Genomic DNA, 22289 nt, shown 5'->3' on the forward strand with positions numbered 1-22289 from the left:
CTATGGAGCGAAGGAATAGGTGACGTTTCGGGTCGTGACCCTTCTTCAGACTCGACCCGAAACGATACCTATTCCTTCGCTCCATAGATGCTGCCCTACCCGCTGAGTTTCTCCAGCATTTTTGTCTACCTTAGATTTTTCCAGCATCTGTAGTTCTTTCTTAAACACTAATCTACATCAAGACCATTTTTGTTTCTGAAAAATCAGTTGCGCGTTCATAAAAATCTAGATTTGTTATTTAACGTTTTTGCATAATAAATGATTTTGAATCCGTGTGATGTTAAAACTTGGACATCTAACGTCGTCTATTCCTTCTCTCCATAGATGCTGCTTCGCCCGCTGAGTTACTCCAGCATTTTGTGTCCAGCCAGTAAACGTGATGACTCATAGTTAATGTTTCTGGCCAATGGCCTGTCGGCAGAAATAGGCAATGATCAAAAATGAGTGTGTTTTGAAACATCCACTACTCTTGCCTGTCTAGACACCGCCAATATATGCAAAGTGAATTTCACTGTGCAGTTGCATATGTGACAAAGCAACATTGAGCCACTGAGCTGCTCCAGGTTTGGAGGGATATGGGCCAAACGCAGGCAGGTTGGACTAATGTAGCTGGGATATGATGACAAGGGCCTGTTTCCACATTGTATCACTCTTTTGACTATCATTCTTAGCAGCGCTGTCTTCACACAGTTCCACACTGTATCTATCACTCTTTGACTCTGTCATTCTAAGCAGCGCTGTCTTCACACAGGTCCGCATGGAACGGTGGGCGTTCGCAACATATAATACTGACCAATCGGGGCCTTTCCTTTCTGGTGACGTTTCCTTCGCATCACGTAGCGGGGAGTTGACTCCGTCATCACGTGACCAATCACAGGCGCTGGGCAACGAGGCGGGCCACTGACGTTTGCAGCTGACGTCCGGCGTTTCTGGCTCCGGCAGGCTACGTGGCCAATGGCAGACTGCTGCACTGGGAGAAATATTGCTACAATCTTATCTGTATGTTTCACTTCACAGCTTCTATCCATCAGACTGCAGTTTTACTTACATTGTAGTCATTTCTCACAGGAATCCATCTGCAGGTGAGTGTTCTGCAGCTGAGATCAGTTCAATTAGGGGAAGTCAGGATGCCTCGGGGATTGTTTAATGGTTCAATGTTTCCACCTTATTAAAAGTTTTAATTGTTCTGACCTCTTTTAACCAAATATATTTTATGGGCTTTCTAACCTACAATTTCTGCAAAATAGATGGTGATTGCAGATAGACACATAATGCTGGAGTAACTCAAGGGGTCATTTACACATTGGTGATTGTAGGTATTGTCCCTCTGAAAGGAGAGGATCATTATTACGTGTAGGAACGAACTGCAGATGCCGGTTTAAATCGAAGGTAGCCACAAAATGCTGGAATAACTCTGCGGGTCAGGAGGCAGCTTCTCTGGAGAGAAGGAATGGGTCGAGACCCTTCTTCAGACTGATGTCAGGTTGATGCTCTGGCGAAATGACATTTAGCTTATCATTCATGGTGTCAGGTATGGTTAAATATTTTGGAAAAGTTTGTCAAACATTAACGTTTCCTTCGGGAATCTGAACATGTTTTTGTAGTTGAATTTAAAGTTGCAACAGGACAAGCAGCGTCTGTGGAGAGCGGAACAGTTGACATTTTTTTAGTGGATGAGTTTTCGTGTTGAGCGTTGGACGCATCCTTTCCGATTAGTTAAAACCAGTATTACCAGCATTACCAGTTACGATTAATAACAACAGGTTGTTGTATACACATACCATACATACTATACATTAATTAATTGTTGAATTTAGCGCAGTATGGTCGCCCCAGACCATAGAAATAAAAATGCTTTATATTCTTTATTTGATCCAATATAAATGTTTGAAGCAGTTGCGTTAACTATTTTTTCAACAATGTAATCTGTTACAAGAGAAACACAGAAATAAATCGTGTCCCTATTGTGAAAAAAATCCAGCTTCCAATTCCCTATCCTGCAAATTATTTTTTTTAGACTCACTTGCATTAACAGTACATTCCAGACCTCAAACAACTCGCTTAAAAAAAACCGATTCCAGTCTATCGCCTAGTTCCAGATTGCCAATGTTTTCTCTTAAGTGGTAACACTCCTTCCTCATCGCTACAATTATCTCCTATAAGGTCTCTTTGTAAGATTATCTAGTTTTGTGTGAATACTTGTAAGTAATGGGGAATAATGGTCTACTGTTGTGCTACCCGTTTAAATAATGTTAGTTACAGTTGTGGAGTATTGCTGCAAGCAGGGAGCAAGATTACATTTGCAAAAGGAATGGGCTTTCTATCCTTTACTTGATCGTAATATAAATGTTTTAAGCAATTGCGTTAAACATTTTTCAAACAATGTAAACTGTTACAAGAGAAAAACAGTGGCCACAGCACAGAAAAAAAGCCATCAGGCCCATCGTGTTTTTACTGTCCCTGTTATAAATGTGTTTGTTAGGCTTTTGTGTGTCGATGGATATTGTTCCATATAATGGCCCAGATGTTGCTGCCAACATCAAAACGATGACACCCACTTGCACCAAAAAAAGATCTCCATAATGAAGTAACATTACGTACCTCCTGATGAGAACTTAATTCTGAGGTAAGTTCCATGAAATCTTTGTGGTCAGTAATAGTGACGACATTATGCACTCTGAGAATCCAATCACACGAAGAAGTCTCATGCACTGGAATCCTGGAACTCTTTGAAAACAATTGCCTTTTGAGTGAGATTTTCATGATATTGCAGAAATCATGCTATTTGATATTTGCGAATTCAGGATAGAAACTAAATTGCCATCTTATTTTAAATTATCCAACTTTGAAATAATTTATTCAGGGGCAATTATACTATCAGCTAATGGCGCTAGAGTGGTATTATACGTATTAGGTTAGTGTTTTGTTTAAAGACTGTAATGGATCACTTGCAACGGCTAGCATTTAGAAAATATGAGATGTGCAACCAAGAAATCCATGGAGCCTCAGAAAGCCCAACAGGAAAATTGGTCTGGCCAAGGTTGGCAGGAGAAATTAAAGTTAATTTAAAATCAAAGGGAGGTATTGTAAAGTTGTCAGAAAGACCTGAAGATTGGCACATTTCAGAGCTTAATGAAGGAAGTCAAAACACTTAATAAAGAAAAGGATATAAAGTGCTGGAGTAACTCAGCAGGTACGGCAGCATTCATGGAGAACATTGATTGGTGACTTTTCAGGTTATGACCCTTCTTCTGAATCCATGTTCTTCAAGGAAGCTGCCTGACCCATTGAGTTACACCAGCACTTGTTGTCTTTTTTTTGCGTAAATTAGCATCTGCAGTCCCATATTTCTACATAAAATAAGGATGATGGACTATGAGAGTGGAATAGCAACAAATATAACAACTGTAAGATCTAGAGATCTGTAAAAAGGCAAAGAACAGTCGGAACAAATGTGGGTCTGATATCAGGCTTGAAATATTGTGTATTATGGGATAGTGGAAGGAAATGCAGAGAGGTTAAACTAATACTTGGTGTCTTAGAACATTTGGATCAGCACTAGGCCATCTGGAATCTACTCCGCCAGTCATGAAGATTATGGCTGTACTATCTTGGTTCTATTTCATTGCACCATTTGTCATATTTTTTGATTCTCAAAATGTCCTAGAGTCTATGACTCACTTTTAAAAATACCCATGTCTTGGTTTCCTGGTCCTCCAAAATATTCCAAATGGAATTTAAACTGGATGTTTAATGTCTGAGCCGCTACCGTTCTCAAGATAGAGAATTCCAAAGATTCAACACCCTCTGAGTCTAGAAATGTACCCTCATCCCAGTCTTAGATAGCCTACACTTATTCTGAATCTCTGGCCTTGCTCCTACATCCCTCCACCAGGACATCCTCCCTGCATTTAATCTGTCGGATCGTTTTAAGAATTTTGTAAATTTAAATGAGAGGCATCCTCTCCTAATGCTAAACTATTGAATTTAATACCAGTCTACTCAATTTCCCTTTCGATTGCAAGTGTGTTGTCCATGGACTTGGGCTGGTGACTGTTTGCTGCCCTCCTAAGGTAAGTGCATTATATCTTGGATAAAGAGGCCAATACTGTACTTCAATACTCCTGCACTGATTCCCCACAGTCCCATACAATTGTTGTAGGATTTCCTTGCTTTTGTTTTTAAATCCTTTTGTGATAAACTGAATTTGTAGAAGAAAACACAAAACCCTACCAAAAATACTAGAGAATCTAACGTCTAGTGAGAAAGATGCATTGAAAAAAAAAATATTAGTAGAGGGGAAATAAAGTACTGTCAGAGTCGCTGAGACTAAAGGGCAATGGTTTGCCTGCTAGAATTTTGAAAATGTTGATGGATGTATTAGTTTTGTCTATCAAAATACCATGCATCCTGGAATGGTAAAGGAGATGGGAGATAGCTAACATGACCATACCATGTGAGAAAGGAGGAGAGAGTAAATGGGGAGCTATTAATCAGTTGGCCTGACGTAAGTAGTTGGGAAAATGTTGGAATTAATTATTTGAACACCTCTCTGGCAGAAGGGATATGGAGTAACCAGTGGATGGAGTGTAATTACATTTTGCGAAGGCTTTGATAAGGTCCTGCTCAGGAAGTTGTACAACAATGTTTGTCTGTGGAATGTGAGGTCATCTGCAGAACTAAATTGAACAATATGTTGTAGGCTGACGAGTTGGGATTGATGCTTTGGGTCCCTGTACATAATCTGCTTCAGTATGGCTGAGGGCACCAAATATCAGCATTGACATTTCTAATGATGCTAAATTAGATGCTAAACTCCCTACTTGCTATAGAAGGAGTTCAATGAAGCCAACTTGGTTCACCATTAGGGATGTTTGCTGTATGAGGAAGTTGTTAGTGGATTAGGGTTGTATTTGTGGAGTTTAGAAGATTGCTACAGGGTTTAACAGATTTGGTACAGGAAGAATGTTTTCCTTGGCGCAGGATTCTAGAAACAGGAGTCCCGCTAAGTTGAGTGTAAATCTTTAATATCAGAAAGTGGTTGATTTTCGGAATTCTCCATCTTGGCACACTGCAGAGGCTCAATGGTTCACAATGGAGATCGATTAGACCTCTGTATGTTAAAGGAATGTTAAAGTATGGGAATTGTGCAGAAAAAAAAGGATCATGATCTCAATGAATCGCAGAGAAGGCTCAATGGTTCAAATGGCCGACTCCAGTTGTTAATGTTAATGTTCAACACTTTTTTTTCAAGGAATTTTACGGTGTATAGATTAGAAGTTCTTGTCCATTTGGTATTTTCAAAAACATTTCCACCTGAAGTCTACAGATAGAAATATTTTTGAAAATAAATTGAAGCCTTCAATAACATACCACTTGGATGAGTGGTATACTATTGCAAGCAAATTCTAGATATCAACCATTAACAACCTGTTCAAACACCACATTCTGACATTATATTTTTGCTATCATAACAAATGCAAGTTCTTGGCCCCAATGTTTAATGCATATCTTTAAGAAGTTACTATGTATACGCATTCACTCGTGTCATGTAATTAGGCTATGGTGATGCCCAATTACCATTTCTATTGTATGTGTGGTACCAAAAATCATAAACCTGTCAAACTAAGCGAGTGCAGTGCTTCCAATTATGGTTCAAAGCGGCTTTTGAAATCTAATTTATTTACCTAATTTAGGAAAAACTGAATTCTCAGCAGTTCGAGCAGAATCTGTAGAGAGAGAAGCAATGTTAAAATTTCAGAGCTGATCACGTTTTATCAGACTTATGAACAGGATATATTGGTTCTGTGATCTCTATAGCTTTGGTACCAACGGTGCATTCTAACCTAATGACTGCAGTGTTTGCTTCAATTGCACAAGTTAATTAGATATTATCTGACTATATCATAACCTGGTTGAAATCTTGTAACATTTGCCTTTTCATGCTCTTTGCTATTGCTTTAAATTTGCTGTGCATATCACCATTAATCACGCAAGCAATGATTGTTTTATTGCATCCATGGCAAAACATTTTCTAATATATTTTGATGAGATTTTTTTACAATCTGAGCATTAATGTACGTTATTGCCATGTTGTGGACCTGAATTGCAGTAGGTGGCAGTAACCTGTTTGGGTGCATTTTTCAGCTGCCCAATTGTACACTGGGAGGGTGATGCGTGTGACTCTGAAGATGTGGGACCCATTTGAAACTGAATCTGCTATCCGTTTTTCTGGAAGTATCAGCAGCATATCAGCATATTGATGAGGACACTGTTTGCTGATGGAAGGCATCGCCAGTAATACATTTCCCAGCTGCTGTCCCATCCAAAAGTTCCTAAAGCAGAAAGTAGTCAAAATTATTTTTCCGATACCGAGCAAATCTAGCTGCTTGTACTTGCATTAAAGGTGAAGTCACATAGACAGCACAGGCAACAGAGGCTGTTATGGATGCTGCAAAGTTTACTTCTGCAATGTGGGTAAATTATTATTTAATTACCAATGTAACCTTCTACAGAGGCAAACGGTTGGAACTGAGTAGCTGTGATCAATCATAGTTTATCCAATAATGTTCGGGGTTTTAAGCAGTCCTTTTTATGTTAAAAGACGTTTGGTAAGTTGCTGCGTCAATACAACTGTCATAGCATTGCTTTCAGTAAGTTACCTGATTAGTAATTCTATTGCTTGTGATCTAGAACTTTGATAGACAACTTGTGCCCATCAAAGTTCCTCGTCTTGCTGTCTAGAAAATGTGAGTAATCCGTGCATAGATTTCTGCCTTGGGGCTGGGTGAGGGACTGGCAGCTTGGCTTAGCTGGGAGAGAATTTGGTTTGAATCAGAAGATTGTGATCTCAGGATGGAGACATTGAATCTATATGTATTGAGGCTCTATTATACTGTGAAGTTCCACGAGCTGAGCATCTGAAATGGCTGCTTGGATGGTTTAGGTACATTAGATCTTGTGGCAGAGAACCCATTTGTTTGCTCCTTAACGTCAAATAACAGAAATTAATTAATCGTGCATCTCAAGAGTCGAGAATGTTTCATTTTCATATGCACAGAGAATGGAGGAATGAAATCCATGCTTGTCGCAGCGTCACGGGCACGTTAATAAAACAACGCAACAATAAATAAGTAAACAATAATACAATACATGATCAATTATACCAGATAACCATACCATAACAGTGCAAGCCATAGTGCATAGTGCAACCTTGAAACAAAGTCCATAATAGTTCAGTGCTGAGGTAGGATTGTGGTTAGGATTGTGCAGTGTGGTTCAAATGCCTGATGGTTGATTTTGGAGGGCGGGTGGGCAATAAGAGCTGCTGCCTCACAGCGCTAGAGACCAGAGTTCGATCCCGACGCTGTCTGTGCAGAATTTGTACGCTCTCCCATAGAATTACTCCAGCACTTTGTGTTCTACACAAGATTCCAGCATCTGCAGTTCCTCATGTCTGCATTGTGTTTCACACTTAACTAGCTTTGCAAACAATTCAACTGTATCATAACCAATGAGTTAAAATGGATGGATGAGCTGACATGGATATTGTCATTGACATAGACACTAATATCTGACGTGGCAAAGTTTCTCCCCTCCCCAGTCCAGTTAATCTTCCAAATTCTCACAGAAACATGGAGATTGGTGTCTAAATTGGGGGAAGTGGCCCATAGGCAAAACCAGTCTATCAGATTGTTGCTCAACATCAGAAACATACCTTACAGGGAAAATCATAGTCATAAGGGAAAGGGGTTCAATTAGGCCATTTGGCCCATCAAGTCTACTCCTCCATTCAATTATAGCTGATCTAGCTCTCTCTCCTAACTCCATTCTCTTGCCTTCTCCCCATCACCACTGACACCTGTACTAATCAAATATGCCAGACCATTGTATTCACTGAGCGCATTCCGTCCCATTGGCTGGACTGATCATTCAAAGATAGAAGTAGCCCTGGGAGAGTTCAGTGATGATGCCAAATAGCCCTGGGAGAGTTCAGTGATGATGCCATGCCACGTGAAGTCTTGTGGCATCAGGTTAACCATGGACCTTCTGCCCTTCCTCAGCCAATTGATCAGTGCAACACCTGCACAAAACGCTTCCATACTTCCAAGTTATCAAAAACAGCCCAGAAGCAACGCCATTGTTTGACCTGGTCAAGTCTTGAAGGACATGTTGCCATTGTGTCAAGGCTTGCATTCAAAGACAAAAGTTGTAAACTTTCTGGCTCCCTTTGCTAGGCATTTGCTGGGGACTCCAGTTTCCTGGATTACTCACTTTTCCACCGTTTACACTGGGTAAACTGCTCACTGAGATTGCACCAAAAGTAGTCCTGATACAGGAACAATATAAACTTCATGACAAAATTTAGCAACATAATTCTTAATAGAGACAAGGACTATTCATCTGGATATGTAAGTTTGAATTTCACCAGTACAGCTGGAGGATTCTATACTTAGTAATTCAATATATAAAACAAACATTTTGAATCAATAAAGCGGACTTAAAACTACCAGATTATAATTGAAAACCTGTTTCATTAATGTCTTGAAGATTATAAAATCAGTGATCCTTGTGTGGTCTAGTCTTCAGGTGACCTTCAGACATTTGTTAAGAAACAGTTGGACAGGTGCATGGAATGGGGAGGTTTGGAGGTATATGGACCAGGCGCAGGCAGGTGGGACTAGTGTAGCTGGCACATGTTGGCCGGTTTGGGCAAGTTAAGCTGAAGGCCTGTTTCCCCACTGTATCACTCTATGACTCTATGACTGTTGCACTCAAGTGAAGTGCCAGAAACGATGTCAAGGGTGGTAGACAAGAATGAGGAAGAAAGGGAATCATCAATTTAAGGGAATCATCAATTTACGGTGCAACTCACTGTGGCCATGGATGAGGCCCAGGACAGCAAGGTCGGATTCGGAATTGGAGGGGGGGTTGAAGTGCCGGGGATCAGGTTGGTTAGTGCGAACCGAGCGGAGGTATTGGGCAAAGTGATCGCAAGCCTACGTTTGGTCTCACCGATGTAGAGCAGCTGACGCCTAGAACAGCGGATGCAATATGTGAGGTTGGAGGAAGTGCAGGTGAACCTCTGCCTCACCAGGAAAGACTGCTTGGGTCCTTGGATGGTCAAGTGGGGAAGGTAAAGCGACAAGTGTAGCATTTCCTGCAGTTGCAAGGGAAAGTACCAGGGGAGGGGGGTTTGGGTAGGAAGGGACTAATTGACCAGGGAGTTTCGGAGGGAGCGGTCTCTGAGGGTAGTCGAAAGGGGAGGAGATGGGAAGATGTGGTCAGTGGTGGGATCCTGTTGGAGGTGGCGAAAATGTTGGAGGAATATCTGTTGTATATGATGGCTGGTAGGGTGGAAGGTGAGGACAAGGGGAACTCTGTGCTTGTTAGGAGTGGGGGGGATGGGGTTGAGAGCGGAGCTGCGGGATATAGAGGAGACCCTGGTGAGAGCCTCTTCTATAGTCGAAGAGGGAAACCCCTGTTCCCTAAAGAATGAGGACATCTCCGATGCCCTGGTTTGGACACCTCACCCTGGGTGCCGATGTGGCGTAGACGGAGGAATTGGGAATAGGGGATAGACTCCTTACAGGAAGCAGGGTGGGAAGAAGTGTAGTCCAGATAGCCATGGGAGTCAGTGGGTTAGTTCCACTTGGCTCCACTGTTCTACCTGAAGATTTTTTCAAATATTAATTTTTATTTTGTGAGGAAATATGCTTCCTGGCACCTGTCCAGAAGTTGCATTTTTCTGCTCTGTCGTCTTCTGGTTCCAGCCATTACCCCCCCCCCAAGTCTGACGGCTTATACACGGCACAATGGTGCAGTGGTAGAGTTGTTGCGTAACAGTGCCCGAGATCTGGGTTCTATCCTGATTACGGGTGCTGTCTGTACGGAGTGTGCATGTTCCCTCCGTGCCCATGTGGGTTTTCCCTGGGTGCTCCGGTTTCCTTCCACACTCCAAAGACGTAGAGGTATGTAGGGTAATTGGCTTTGGTAAAGATTGTAAATTGTTTATGATAGTGCTAATGAGCGGGAATCGCTGGCTGGCGTGGACTCAGTGGGCTGAAGGACCGGTTTCTGAACTAAACTAAACTACACATGCAGGGCTTGTGGATTTACTGCAGAATCACACTGGCACTTTTCAGCAAGATGGAACAGGCAAGGGTAAATTTATATTTTAACTCAGCGGCAAGTGCAAATTGCTGATCGCTGGCAGAAAGTCTGATCCATAAAATTTTGTATATACACACTATTGTCACAAAGTTCCCCAATCATAATTTGGAATGATATATGTCCGTAATTAATAGTAATTTCCATATTATTTTCATTGCTTATGCTCCTTAATTACTCTGCCTGTTTGATGAATCGTAAAATCTGCATGGAAATCGGGCATGCTAATTAGGTCAAAAGCATTGTGCAAAGAAAGTGTTAGCGCTGGGTATAAAAGTTACAACTGCTCTGCAGTGTCTGACTGGGAATTTGGCATGCCGTTTGTATGGATGGGCATTACTCAAGAAAATCACTGTTTCTTTAAATCTGTGATCATTGTACAACAATCAGGATGTAATAACGATGTAATGGGTTGCTATAAGTCCAACATTCAGTGAACGGTACTAAATGTTCTTGGCTCAAAGCATTACAAAGTATTATTGGACTGTATTGGCATTTTATCTGCAACCACAAGCACTTGGTAATGTGGGTAAATGCCAGTCTTTCTGGCAATATTTTGGCCAATATTTCTGGCAATGTTTTACATCCTTATTCCTTTGCTTTTGGAGATTTAACAAGAGCACAAGAAACACAAGGAAATGGGAGCTGGAGTAGGTTATCACTGCCTTCAAGCCTGCCCCACCTCTAAAATATGGTCATGGCTCATCTATGCTGGCCTGAATTCGTCTTCTGTGCCATATCGCCATAGGATCTTAACCTTGACCTATTAAATATTTATCCAACTGCACTTTAAATACTTCTAATGACCCAACTTCATTAGCCGCTGTGGCAGAGAATTCCAGACACACATTACCCTCAGTGAGAAGAAATTTCTTCTTGCCTCAGTTTTACATGACATAACCCTGATCTTGTAGCTACATTGACGATGGACACAAAATGCTGGAGTAAGTCAGCAGGTCAAGCAGCGCCGCTGGAGAATAGGAATAGGTGACGTTTCAGGTCAGAACCCTTCTTCAAAGTGATCTGAAGAAGGGTTCTGACCCGAAACGTCACCCATTCCTTTTCTCCAGGTATGCTGTGTTACCCGCTGAGTTACTCCAGCATTTTGTGTCTGTCTTCAGTATAAAGAAGCATCTGCAGTTCCTTCCTACACGCCTGTAGTTATGATTCCTTGACTGAGACTCTCCCAATATGTAAAACAAAGATCCCACCATTTATACTGTCAAGCTCCTTTATAATCTTATACGTGTCTACCTGAGCAAATCTCATTTGGCTGATATCCCCCTAAACCTTTTTATCTCCATATGCTTGTCCATATGTCTTTTAAATATTGTAATTGATCCTGAGTCTACAACATCCTATGGCTGCTCATTTCATATACTCATTCTTGGCAATGGCCTAGAAAGCACACCAATGCTTCTCCTTCTTTAGAAGGCTTAGGAAGTTTGGCATGTCCCCAACAACACTCACCAACTTCTACAGATGCGCCGTAGAATGCATTTTATCGGCATGGTTTGGGAACGACTCCAAGAACACAATTAATTGCAAAGTTGTGGACACAGCCCAGACCATCACTTAATCCAATCTTCTTTCTATTGACTCCGTCTGCTCTTCACACTGCCTCGGCAAGGCCACTAGCATAATCAAGAACCAGTCTCAGCTTGGTCACCCCTCTTATCTCCTCCCATCAAGCCAGAGGTACAGAAGTGTGAAAACGACTACCTCCATACCTCATGGGCAGCACAGTGGCATAGCGGTAGAGTTGCTACCTTACAGCGCCAGAGACCTAGGTTTGATCCTGACTACAGATACTGACAGAGTTTGCACATTGTCCCTCTGACAATGTGGGTTGTCTCGGGGTGTTCCGGTTTCCTCCACATTGCGGGTTTATAAGTTAATTGGCTTCTGTAAATTGTCCCTAATGTGTAGGATAGAACTAGGGTATGGGTTGGTCGGCGCAGATTCGTTCAGCCAAAGGGCCTGTTTCCACGCCGTATCTCTAAAACTAAAAAATGAAAGATTCTGGGACAGTTTCTTCTCAACTGATACCAGGCAACTCTCACCAGCTGAAGAGTGGTCCTGACCTCTTATCTACCTCAATGGAAACCTTTGAACTATCTTTTATTGGACTATATCTTGCATCTGCACACTGTGGATGGCTTGATTGTAATCATGTGTAACCTTTTCGTTGACTGGATAGCAAGCAACAAAAGGCTTTTCACTGTACCTCTCTACATGTAACAATAAACTAAACTACCCTTTGCATGGAAAATCTTGCCCCACAGCACCCCTTTAAATATTTCCCCCTCACCTTAAACTTGGTTACTAGGTGCTGACTCCCCTCCTTGGATAAACGCTTTGACCATCCATCTTATCTATGCCCCCTCTTGATTAACCCTCAGCCTTCTTCATTCCAGGGAAAACACTTCTATCTTACCAAGTCGCTCTTTCTAACTTGAGCCCTCCAGTCCAGGCAATATCCTTGTGAATGTTTTCTACACCCTCTGGAGGCTAATGACATAATTTCTACCAAAACTGCATACTCTATCCCAAGTCCAGTCCAGCCAATGTCATGTACAACTGCAACATGACATTCCAACTCTTGTACTCGATGCTCCAATTGATGACGGGTACTTTTGCCGCAGTTTTTCTTCACCACCTTTTCTGCCTGTGTCGCCACTTTCACTTATGTTCTTATCATTGGCAAAGTTGGAAACCTTGCATAATGTTTTCCTCCAGATAAAGAATGTAAATAGTGTGTTAATTTAAAATTTTGCCTTGATGGTAACTCGTCTCTCTCTGAGAATGAAAACTATCCACATTGTGTACTAAACACATACCTTGATATTTTTAATTTAAATTATTTCTTGCTGTTCATAAGCTCACATGAATATCTTACTTTGAAGACCTGGTCTGTCTAGACCATTGCCAATTCAAGGCCAATGTGAAGATTATTTTTCTTTTAATACTTCCAAACATGGTTGTCTCCTTTGGCCTTAGTTCAGATAGCCAGCCTCCAATGCTTAGCATCCGAGGAACTCGACTGAAATTTCTGTTTTGTTTGTTTGAAATGATACAGTATTGCAAAAGAAACATCATCTCCAGGAATGGAGAGATGCAATATTTGAAGAACCCCTTAACCAGTCAATGCCAGGAAAGTAGGATTGCATTTTTATGGTGACATTTTGTCAAATTAAATAAACATTTTGCACAATGTATATCACAAATGTTACAAACTGGAAACCATTGCTTTTCTGTTGAAAATGTGAGACATTTGGATAGCTTCTGAGCTAATAAGGGAGAGTGAATTGTATTAATTTACCAGATACTGGCAAATGTCAGATATTTAATTATTCTGAAATGACTTCATGAATTTTATTATAATTTCCGCCACTTGAGGGTAGAGGTATGATAAGGAGATTAATTAAGTCAAGGATTGTTAACTGTGGAAGTGGTAATGACCAAAGGATTTTAAGACATTTCAGATAAGTGGTTATATACTTTGTACCTGATGAACCTTGGGTAAAGGAAAAGAAATGCCAGCTTGTTATAAAACCAGTAATTTGATGTGACATGATTTATTGTTCAAAGCGATTATTCATTTTTTGTATGATATGTTTAATATTTCTGTGAACGATACAAATTATAAATGCAAAGCACCAAACCTTTTCATTTGTGTATATTCAACCAGTTATAGGACAATATTTTTTTCAATGATAAATTATTAAATAGTTTTATAAGAATTCACAGCAGAAAATGTATCTTCACTGACTATTTTAAATGTGCAAGCTATACCTTTAATTAATAAAAATAATAATAATACCATTTTTAAAGATTTTGAAAAATAGAGAATGATAGTTGATTCTGACGCAAATTATAAATTTAATATGTATCATGATCATGCATATGTTTGCAGTTTTTTTTGGGTTACAAGAATAAACACGTAAATTATTTCCATAGACCAATGCTGCCTAAAAATAAAACTAAGGATGAATCTTCAGGTTGGAAATAATTCAAGACTCCAAGATGCTGAGTTACAGTATTGTTTATGATGCCATTCTGATTGTTATTCAACAGGTCTCACCATTTTGACAAACTACCATATGCTAAGATGAAACCAAAACTAACTCGTTTTCTTTCTTGTCTAGGCAACCTGCAAGATGACCTCAGCAGATGTGAATAACGCTGAAAGCATGTTAGTGCTCAATAACGTGGCCTCGTGTGACATGAAAAGTGATACATATTCTCCCATTATTTTAGAAAGGCAAGAAAAGGAACCACTAGATGTGAAGGCATGTGCAGTAAAAAAGCTGAAGAAGCATTTATCATGTACGCCAGCAAAAGCAAAAGACTTACTTGTTGACTTCTTTCCTATAATACGATGGTTTCCAAAGTATAAATGGAAGAAATGGATTTTGGGGGATATTATGTCTGGGCTAGTTGTAGGTATCTTGATAGTTCCCCAATCAATAGCCTACTCATTGCTTGCTGGGCAGGATCCAGTATATGGGCTTTATACCTCATTCTTTGCCTGCATCATCTACTCTCTGATGGGAACATCAAAGCACATCTCAGTTGGCATCTTTGGTGTGCTTTGCTTAATGATTGGCCAGGTAGTGGAACGAGAGCTGCAGTTTGCTGGGTTTGACATTTCTGATGATATTAATGCCACTGCTCTGTCCAACCAGTCCGCAAACGTTTGTGGAAGAAGCTGTTTTGCCATTCGTATTGGCTCAACTTTGACATTCATGGCTGGCATATACCAGGTAAGCTAATTCGCTCTTTAAGGACATGAACAAAAGGGCAAGCAAGTGATATCCTGGATTTGAAGTTCTTCCCATGCAACCAGGAAATTGAACCCAAATGTATTTATTAATTTCATCCTCATAAAAAGGGCTGCAGATTAGGCTTAGAAATAAATGGTGAATAGGGAGGAGAAACATTTAGAACATTTAGAGAGGATGTGATGAAAATAGGCAATAGCAAGGATAACAATAGCCAATGTTTCTCAGGAAAGAAATGAACGTGAACACCAAAGCATCAATTTGTGGTCTAAACAAGGAAAATAATGTAAAGTGACAAAAATAAAACTAATGGCTCAATTATAAACAACCAGACTCAATCTAAGAAACAATAAAGGGATATAGTTGCAAGGAGACCAGACTTGTGATTTAAGTATTCTAGAATAATTAGCCTTTTGAAAGGAGAAGTAAAATGGAAAAACAGGGTAGTCTTGATGATAAAATCAGTAGAGAGAAAGGGTCAGAGGTCAGTAAATTAGGAATAGAACCATTTTGGGTCTATTATTTCAGCCTAGAAAGGGCAAGGAACATAAAATGTTAGTGGATATTGTCCATAGCTTCACTAAGTGTAGTAGCTATGTAGGATACAGTATAGAAGAGAGATTTAGTGATGTATTAAACTTGTTAAATGCAACATTCATAGTTGGGGGAGACATTCTAGATATAGATTGGGCAAATAAAATGATCAGTAAATGTGTGGAAGACATGTTCATAGCTTGCATGAGGATTAGGACACAATAAATATGACATAATATAAACACATGAAAACCATTTTAAGTAGTGACAGATCAAACAATGTTGTTTTTCCGAAGAATCTGTTCACAATTCAGTTTTCAAGTTACATGAAACTAATCATAATCATATTTTATTAGCCAAGTATGTTTTGCAACATACGAGGAATTTGATTTGCCATAGTCATACCAATAAAAAGCAACAAGACACACAAAATACATTTTAACATAAACATCCACCATAGTGACTCCTCCACATTCCTCACTGTGATGGAAAGCGGAAAAAAAGTTCAATCTCTTCCCTTCTTCGTTCTCCCACGGTCGGGGGCCTCGAGCCTTCCACTGACGGGACGATCTTGGCTCCCGTAGCCGGCGGTAGGCCCCCCTGTGTCGGGGCGATCAAGCTCCTGCATCGGGGTGGGGGGGTGGGGAGGAATGTTAGCTCCCCCATGCGGGCAATCTGAACCCGGGTCAGGACTGGTCGAAACTTTCTTCGTCGTTTGGAGCTACCCATCATCAGTCTCTACCAGAGACTGCGAGCTCCACGATGGTGAAATCTGCAGGCTTTCCAAAGCCACGGATTAGGAATCTGAATGTTATGTTATGTTATGAATGTTATGTGGGCAATTAATGTAGAAGAAATTGAATGTAGGAGTAAATGCATCTTGTTACATTTATAATACGATCAGACCTGGAATATTGTGTACAGATCTACAGTGGCTTGCAAAAGTTTTCATACCCCTTGAACTTTTCCACATTTTGTCACGTTACAACCACAAACGTAAATGTATTTTATTGGGATTTTATGTGATAGACCAACACAAAGTGGTGCATAATTGTGAAGTGGAAGGAAAATGATACATGGTTTTCAAATTTTTTTACAAATAAAAAAACTGAAAAGTGTGGCGTGCAAAAGTATTCAGCCCCCCTGAGTCAATACTTTGTAGAACCACCTTTCGCTGCAATTACAGCTTTTGGGGTATGTCTCTACCAGCTTTGCACATCTAGAGACTGAAATATTTGCCCATTCTTCTTTGCAAAATAGCTCAAGCTCAGTCAGATTGGATGGAGAGCGTCTGTGAACAGCAATTTTCAAGTCTTGCCAGAGATTCTCAATTGGATTTAGGTCTGAACTTTGACTGGGCCATTCTAACACATGAATATGCTTTGATCTAAACCATTCCATTGTAGCTCTGGCTGTATGTTTAGGGTCGTTGTCCTGCTGGAAGGTGAACCTCCGCCCCAGTCTCAAGTCTTTTGCAGACTCTAACAGGTTTTCTTCCAAGATTGCCCTGTATTTGGCTCCATCCATCTTCCCATCAACTCTGACCAGCTTCCCTGTCCCTGCTGAAGAAAAGCATCCCCACAGCATGATGCGGCCACCACCATGTTTCACAGTGGGGATGGTGTATTCAGGGTGATGTGCAGTGTTAGTTTTCCGCCACACATAGCGTTTTGCATTTAGGCCAAAAACTTCAATTTTGGTCTCATCTGACCAGAGCACCTTCCTCCACATGTTTGCTGTGTCCCCCACATGGCTTGTGGCAAACTGCAAACGGGACTTCTTATGGCTTTTTTTCAACAATGGCTTTCTTCTTGCCACTCTTCCATAAAGGCCCTATTTGTGGAGTGCACGACTAATAGTTGTCCTGTGGACAGATTCTCCCACCTGAGCTGTGGATCTTTGCAGCTCCTCCAGAGTTACCATGATCAATGCTCTCCTTGCCCGGCCTGTCAGTTTAGGTGGACGGCCATGTCTTGGTAGGTTTGCAGTTGTGCCATACTCTTTCCATTTTCGGATGATGGATTGAACAGTGCTCCGTGAGATGTTCAAAGCTTCTGATATTTTTTTATAACCTAACCCTGCTTTAAACTTCTCCACAACTTTACCCCTGACCTGTCTGGTGTTTTCCTTGGGCTTCATGATGCTGTTTGTTCACTAATGTTCTCTGACAAACCTCTGACGCCTTCACAGAACAGCTGTATTTATACTGAGATTAGATTACACACAAGTGGACTCTATTTACTAATTAGGTGATTTCTGAAGGCAATTGGTTGCACTGGATTTTATTTAGGGGTATCAGAGTAAAGGGGGCTGAATACTTTTGCACGCCACACTTTTCAGTTTTTTATTTGTAAAAAAATTTGAAAACCAAGTATCATTTTCCTTCCACTTCACAATTATGCGCCACTTTGTGTTGGTCTATCACATAATATCCCAATAAAATACATTTACGTTTGTGGTTGTAACGTGACAATATGTGGAAAAGTTCAAGGGGTATGAATACTTTTGCAAGCCACTGTAATCTAAGAGAGGCCATACATATAATAGAAGCACAAAAACGATTTTCTATATCTTTATTATGAGGATAAAGGGCTCTTCCGTAATAAGAAGTTAAGTAGTCTAAACCTATACACTCAAGTCTAGAACAACAGGGATGATCAGAAATAAATCAAATCATTAAATTAACTGCATTTTACTTTCACGTTATGATAAATGCTCCAAAACGTTAATGCTGAAGATAATGATGGACATTTATTAAACATATTTTCTAGGAAGTTGCCTATTTTGAGTCAGCAGATGTACTATTTTACAACGGTTAGGGTGGTTATGTCAAGTAGGCAATTACATCAGAGTCGTTGTCTTATAAGGGCTCAATGCAAACTTTCAATGCATGACATACCATAAATATATAGAGGTCTGTGAAATTACTATTTGCAAACTGTAAATGAACTGTTTTTAAAATCCTTTCCCTTTTGTATTTGAAACGTATTCCTTGAGTATGTTAAGTATAAAACTTGATAAGATGAGCTGTTGGGTGTTTATGCATTACTAAATGCAGGGGGCGGGGGGAAAATTGCATTAAAGCTTGGATTTTACTTTTGATAACACTAAGAAATGACCCAGACTGAGATCATGTGGGTTCAGCCGATTTATAGTGTCCACCGCCCAAAACTTAACACACACACACACACATACACACACACACACACACACACACACACACACACACACACACACACACTGGACCATCCTCGGCTCATTTCCAACATGATGACACTTCCATAATGATCTTCCTTTTTCTTTCAGCATTGTAAAGGGACAGTACCTACCAAAACTGTTGGTGCAATCTTCCATCTCCAACAATACTCATTCTCCTTACAACGGTGGCTTCCTATATATCACCAGTATTTTACCACCTCTCCCCATCATCCAAGGACCATAACTTTGTTGCCCCAAAGCTATGATTTACCTGTATCTCTTCCAATGTGGTGAATTGTGTTTTCTTTTCATGCTTGGTATCCATCATATTGCATTGGGTGGCTGCACTGCAGATGATTTCCATTCAGTTTGCAAGTGCACCTCATAATTTCCAGAGTCCTGACACATTAATGCTTTGCCTCACTCCCAACATCATTTAATTGAACTTGGCATCCCATACTATTCCAACAATAAGCTTAAGGGACTAACTCTATTGTTAACATTCCCTCTTTATCGACTCTATCTTTTGCATTTTTCCTCTAGATCTCCATCATTCTTTTAGTTTTCGTTTAGTTTAGAGATACAGCGTGGAAACGGGGCTTTCAGCCCACCGAGTCCGCACCGACAAGCAATCCCCACACATTAACGCTATCCAACGTACTAAGGATAATTTACATGTATACCAAGTTAATTAGCCTATAAACCTGTACGTCTTTGTAGTGAGGGAGGAAACCGAAGATCTCAGTGAAAACCCATGCAGGTCACAGGGAGAACGTATATACTCCAGACAGCGTCCATAGTCAGCATCGAACCTGGTCTCTGGCGCTGTAAGGCAGCGACTCTACCGCTGTGCCACCATGCTCCCCTCACTTCAGTAACTTCAGATCATTGTTCTGCATTTGTATCTGCTGCCATGACACCCCTTACCTTTTAATTTCCCCTGCATGGCCCAGTGGCCCTTTCGTCGACTTTATCTTTTGTTCTTTCGTCCTCTTCCCCACTTTCTCAGCATTTTGAAACCCGTCTATTTATGTATCCAGTTTTTAGACAAAAGGTCATTGATCTTGTAAGATTAAATTTGTTTCTCACTCAACAGGAGCTGCCTGATTTCCAGCATTTTTCTTTTATATTTCCAGCGTCCAAATATTTAGCATTGATGTTATTTATAGAATCGGTGTTTATCTATTTACTACTTCACTGCTGGACAAAATTAAGTGTTGCTTAGAATAGAAAGAGTGAAGCAATTGGATAAAAGTTTAATGAATGGTCTAATTACTTCCATGCTGCTGCAAAGGTTGAATATGTATGCAACTTTTATTAAATAATACCCTTTGGCCACTATTAACAAACTAACGCACCATTAATTTTCTAATGAAAAGTATTTTCTTGAAATTTAAGGAAGTTCAATGCATGGTAACTTTGTTTTTGTTTCATTTGCCATATCTTTTTTTTGTTAGCCCATTATCTGAAAAGCAAGTAAATGGCATTTTAACAAATGATTGTATTTAATTATTTAATGCTTTGAAGCTTAGACTTGGAGCAGGCAATGTGCGCACAGTAAAGGATTTAAACATTATGCAAACATAGAAGCCCGCACCTTTTCCTATTTCTGACTTTTGTGTTATTTACATTCTTTTTTAAACCATTTCCAGGTGGCCATGGGCATCTTCCAAGTCGGTTTTATATCGGTGTATCTGTCCGATTCTTTGCTAAGTGGATTTGCCACTGGAGCCTCGTTCACCATAATCACCTCACAAATTAAGTACATCCTTGGGATCCGTATTCCACGTGTCAATACTCCTGGTTCACTTGTGAAAACTTGGGTGCACATTTTTAAAAACATCCATGAGACTAATATCTGTGATCTTGTAACCAGCATATTGAGCCTTCTGTTTTTGGTACCGATAAAGGAAATAAATGAATGCTATAAACAAAAGTTGAAAATGCCTATTCCTGGTGAACTTCTGGTAGTAATTATTGCTACCTTAATCTCGCATTTTGGACAATTGAATGCAAAGTTTAATTCTGCTGTTGCTGGAGACATACCCACTGGATTCACAGCTCCCACCTCTCCAGACTGGAGCATGATACCTCGAATTGCTATAGATGCCATTCCAATTGCCATCATTGGTTTTGCAATCACAGTTACTCTGTCGGAAATGTTTGCAAAAAAGCACGGATACACAGTGAAAGCAAATCAAGAAATGTTCGCTATTGGGGTTTGTAATGTGATCCCAGCATTTTTTCATTGCTTTACATCCAGTGCAGCCCTAGCAAAATCTCTTGTTAAAGAGTCCACAGGCTGCAAGACACAGTTATCGAGTCTGGTCACTGCATTGGTGCTTCTCCTTGTGCTGCTTGTAATTGCTCCTCTTTTTTATTCCCTTCAAAAATGCGTCTTGGCTGTCATAATAATTGTAAATCTCAGGGGAGCTCTAAGAAAATTTCTTGAGTTATCTAAAATGTGGAACATGAGCAAGGTGGATACTGTTGTGTGGTTTATTACAATGTTAGCGACAGCGCTCGTCAGCACAGAGTTGGGTCTGTTGATAGGGGTGTGTTTCTCTGTGATCTGCGTGATTGCACGAACACAAGTGCCAAGAACCACTGTACTTGGCCATTTGAAGGGGACAGAAATTTATGAAGACCTGAGGAAGTATAGAAATCTGCAAAGTTTACCCGGGATTCAAATTTTTAGATTTGAGGCTCCGTTATACTATGCAAACAAGGAATTGTTCAAGGTGGCTCTGTATAAACAGACAGGAATTAATCCCACTCTGGTAGTATTAGCAAGGAAAAAAGCAGAAAAGAAAAACATCCGAGAACTGAAGCAAAAACAGACAGCACATTCTCAAGCTGGGGTGAAACCTGAAGTTACACTGCAGTTGTCCTATGGATATCAAGAGTTTGATATCCATACAATTATCATTGATTGCTCAGTTATTCAATTCCTGGACACCGCAGGTATAGCTACAATGAAGGAAGTCTTCAAAGATTACAAGGAAATTGGAATTTTGGTTCTTCTCTCGAACTGCAATGCCTCTGTCATTGATAGTCTTCGCAATGGGAACTATTTTGATAATGGTTACATCAGTGGCTTGTTATTTTATAGTGTTCATGATGCTGTCAAGTTTGCTTCAAATGTCCACCAAAAAAATGGTGACTGTGAAGCAAACACTCCATGTTAATGTTTACTTGTGATCCTTTAATTAAAATATTTTTAAAAACGCACATCACCATTTGGGCTTGAGAATTGAGTCGTTTGAAATGAATCTGGAATCATTCATATTTTATCAAATAGTTTTACATGCAATCATGGAATGTTTTTATATGTACATTTGTAATCTTGGATATCTTTTTAAAAAATTGAATTAAAATCATGAGGACATATCAGCAATATTGTTAGAACTGCTTAAATTAATCTAATTTTCTGTTGAATGATGAGCAATATTTTGAATACTTTTATTTTCAGAAGTTTAATATTTTTAAATGTTTTCACACTATGATGTTAAATAGAAGAGCAGATTTTATGTAAGATGTTTAATCAGAAAATGCTTCACAGTAGATTTTACTGAACTGTCTTATTGGCCAAGTACAGTTAGA

The 22289-nt window shown here is 40.0% G+C and overlaps 1 protein-coding gene across 2 annotated transcripts; it reads left to right on the top strand.

The window, feature by feature from the left end:
• Positions 1–910: 910 nt before the first annotated feature.
• Positions 911–21922, top strand: slc26a2 (solute carrier family 26 member 2). 2 transcript variants are annotated; one of them, XM_033029581.1, is made up of 4 exons: positions 911–1082; positions 2483–2626; positions 14319–14936; positions 20339–21922. In XM_033029581.1, exons 3-4 carry the CDS (start codon positions 14331–14333, stop codon positions 21872–21874), a joined length of 2142 nt encoding a protein of 713 aa, XP_032885472.1. In that variant the 5' UTR covers positions 911–1082; positions 2483–2626; positions 14319–14330; the 3' UTR covers positions 21875–21922. The 2 variants fall into 2 exon arrangements, with proteins under 2 accessions (XP_032885472.1, XP_032885471.1); XM_033029580.1 differs by lacking the exon at positions 2483–2626.
• The last annotated feature ends 367 nt before the right edge of the window (positions 21923–22289 follow it).

This window comes from Amblyraja radiata, chromosome 11 (assembly GCF_010909765.2).
Source record: "Amblyraja radiata isolate CabotCenter1 chromosome 11, sAmbRad1.1.pri, whole genome shotgun sequence".
Lineage (NCBI taxonomy): Eukaryota > Metazoa > Chordata > Chondrichthyes > Rajiformes > Rajidae > Amblyraja > Amblyraja radiata.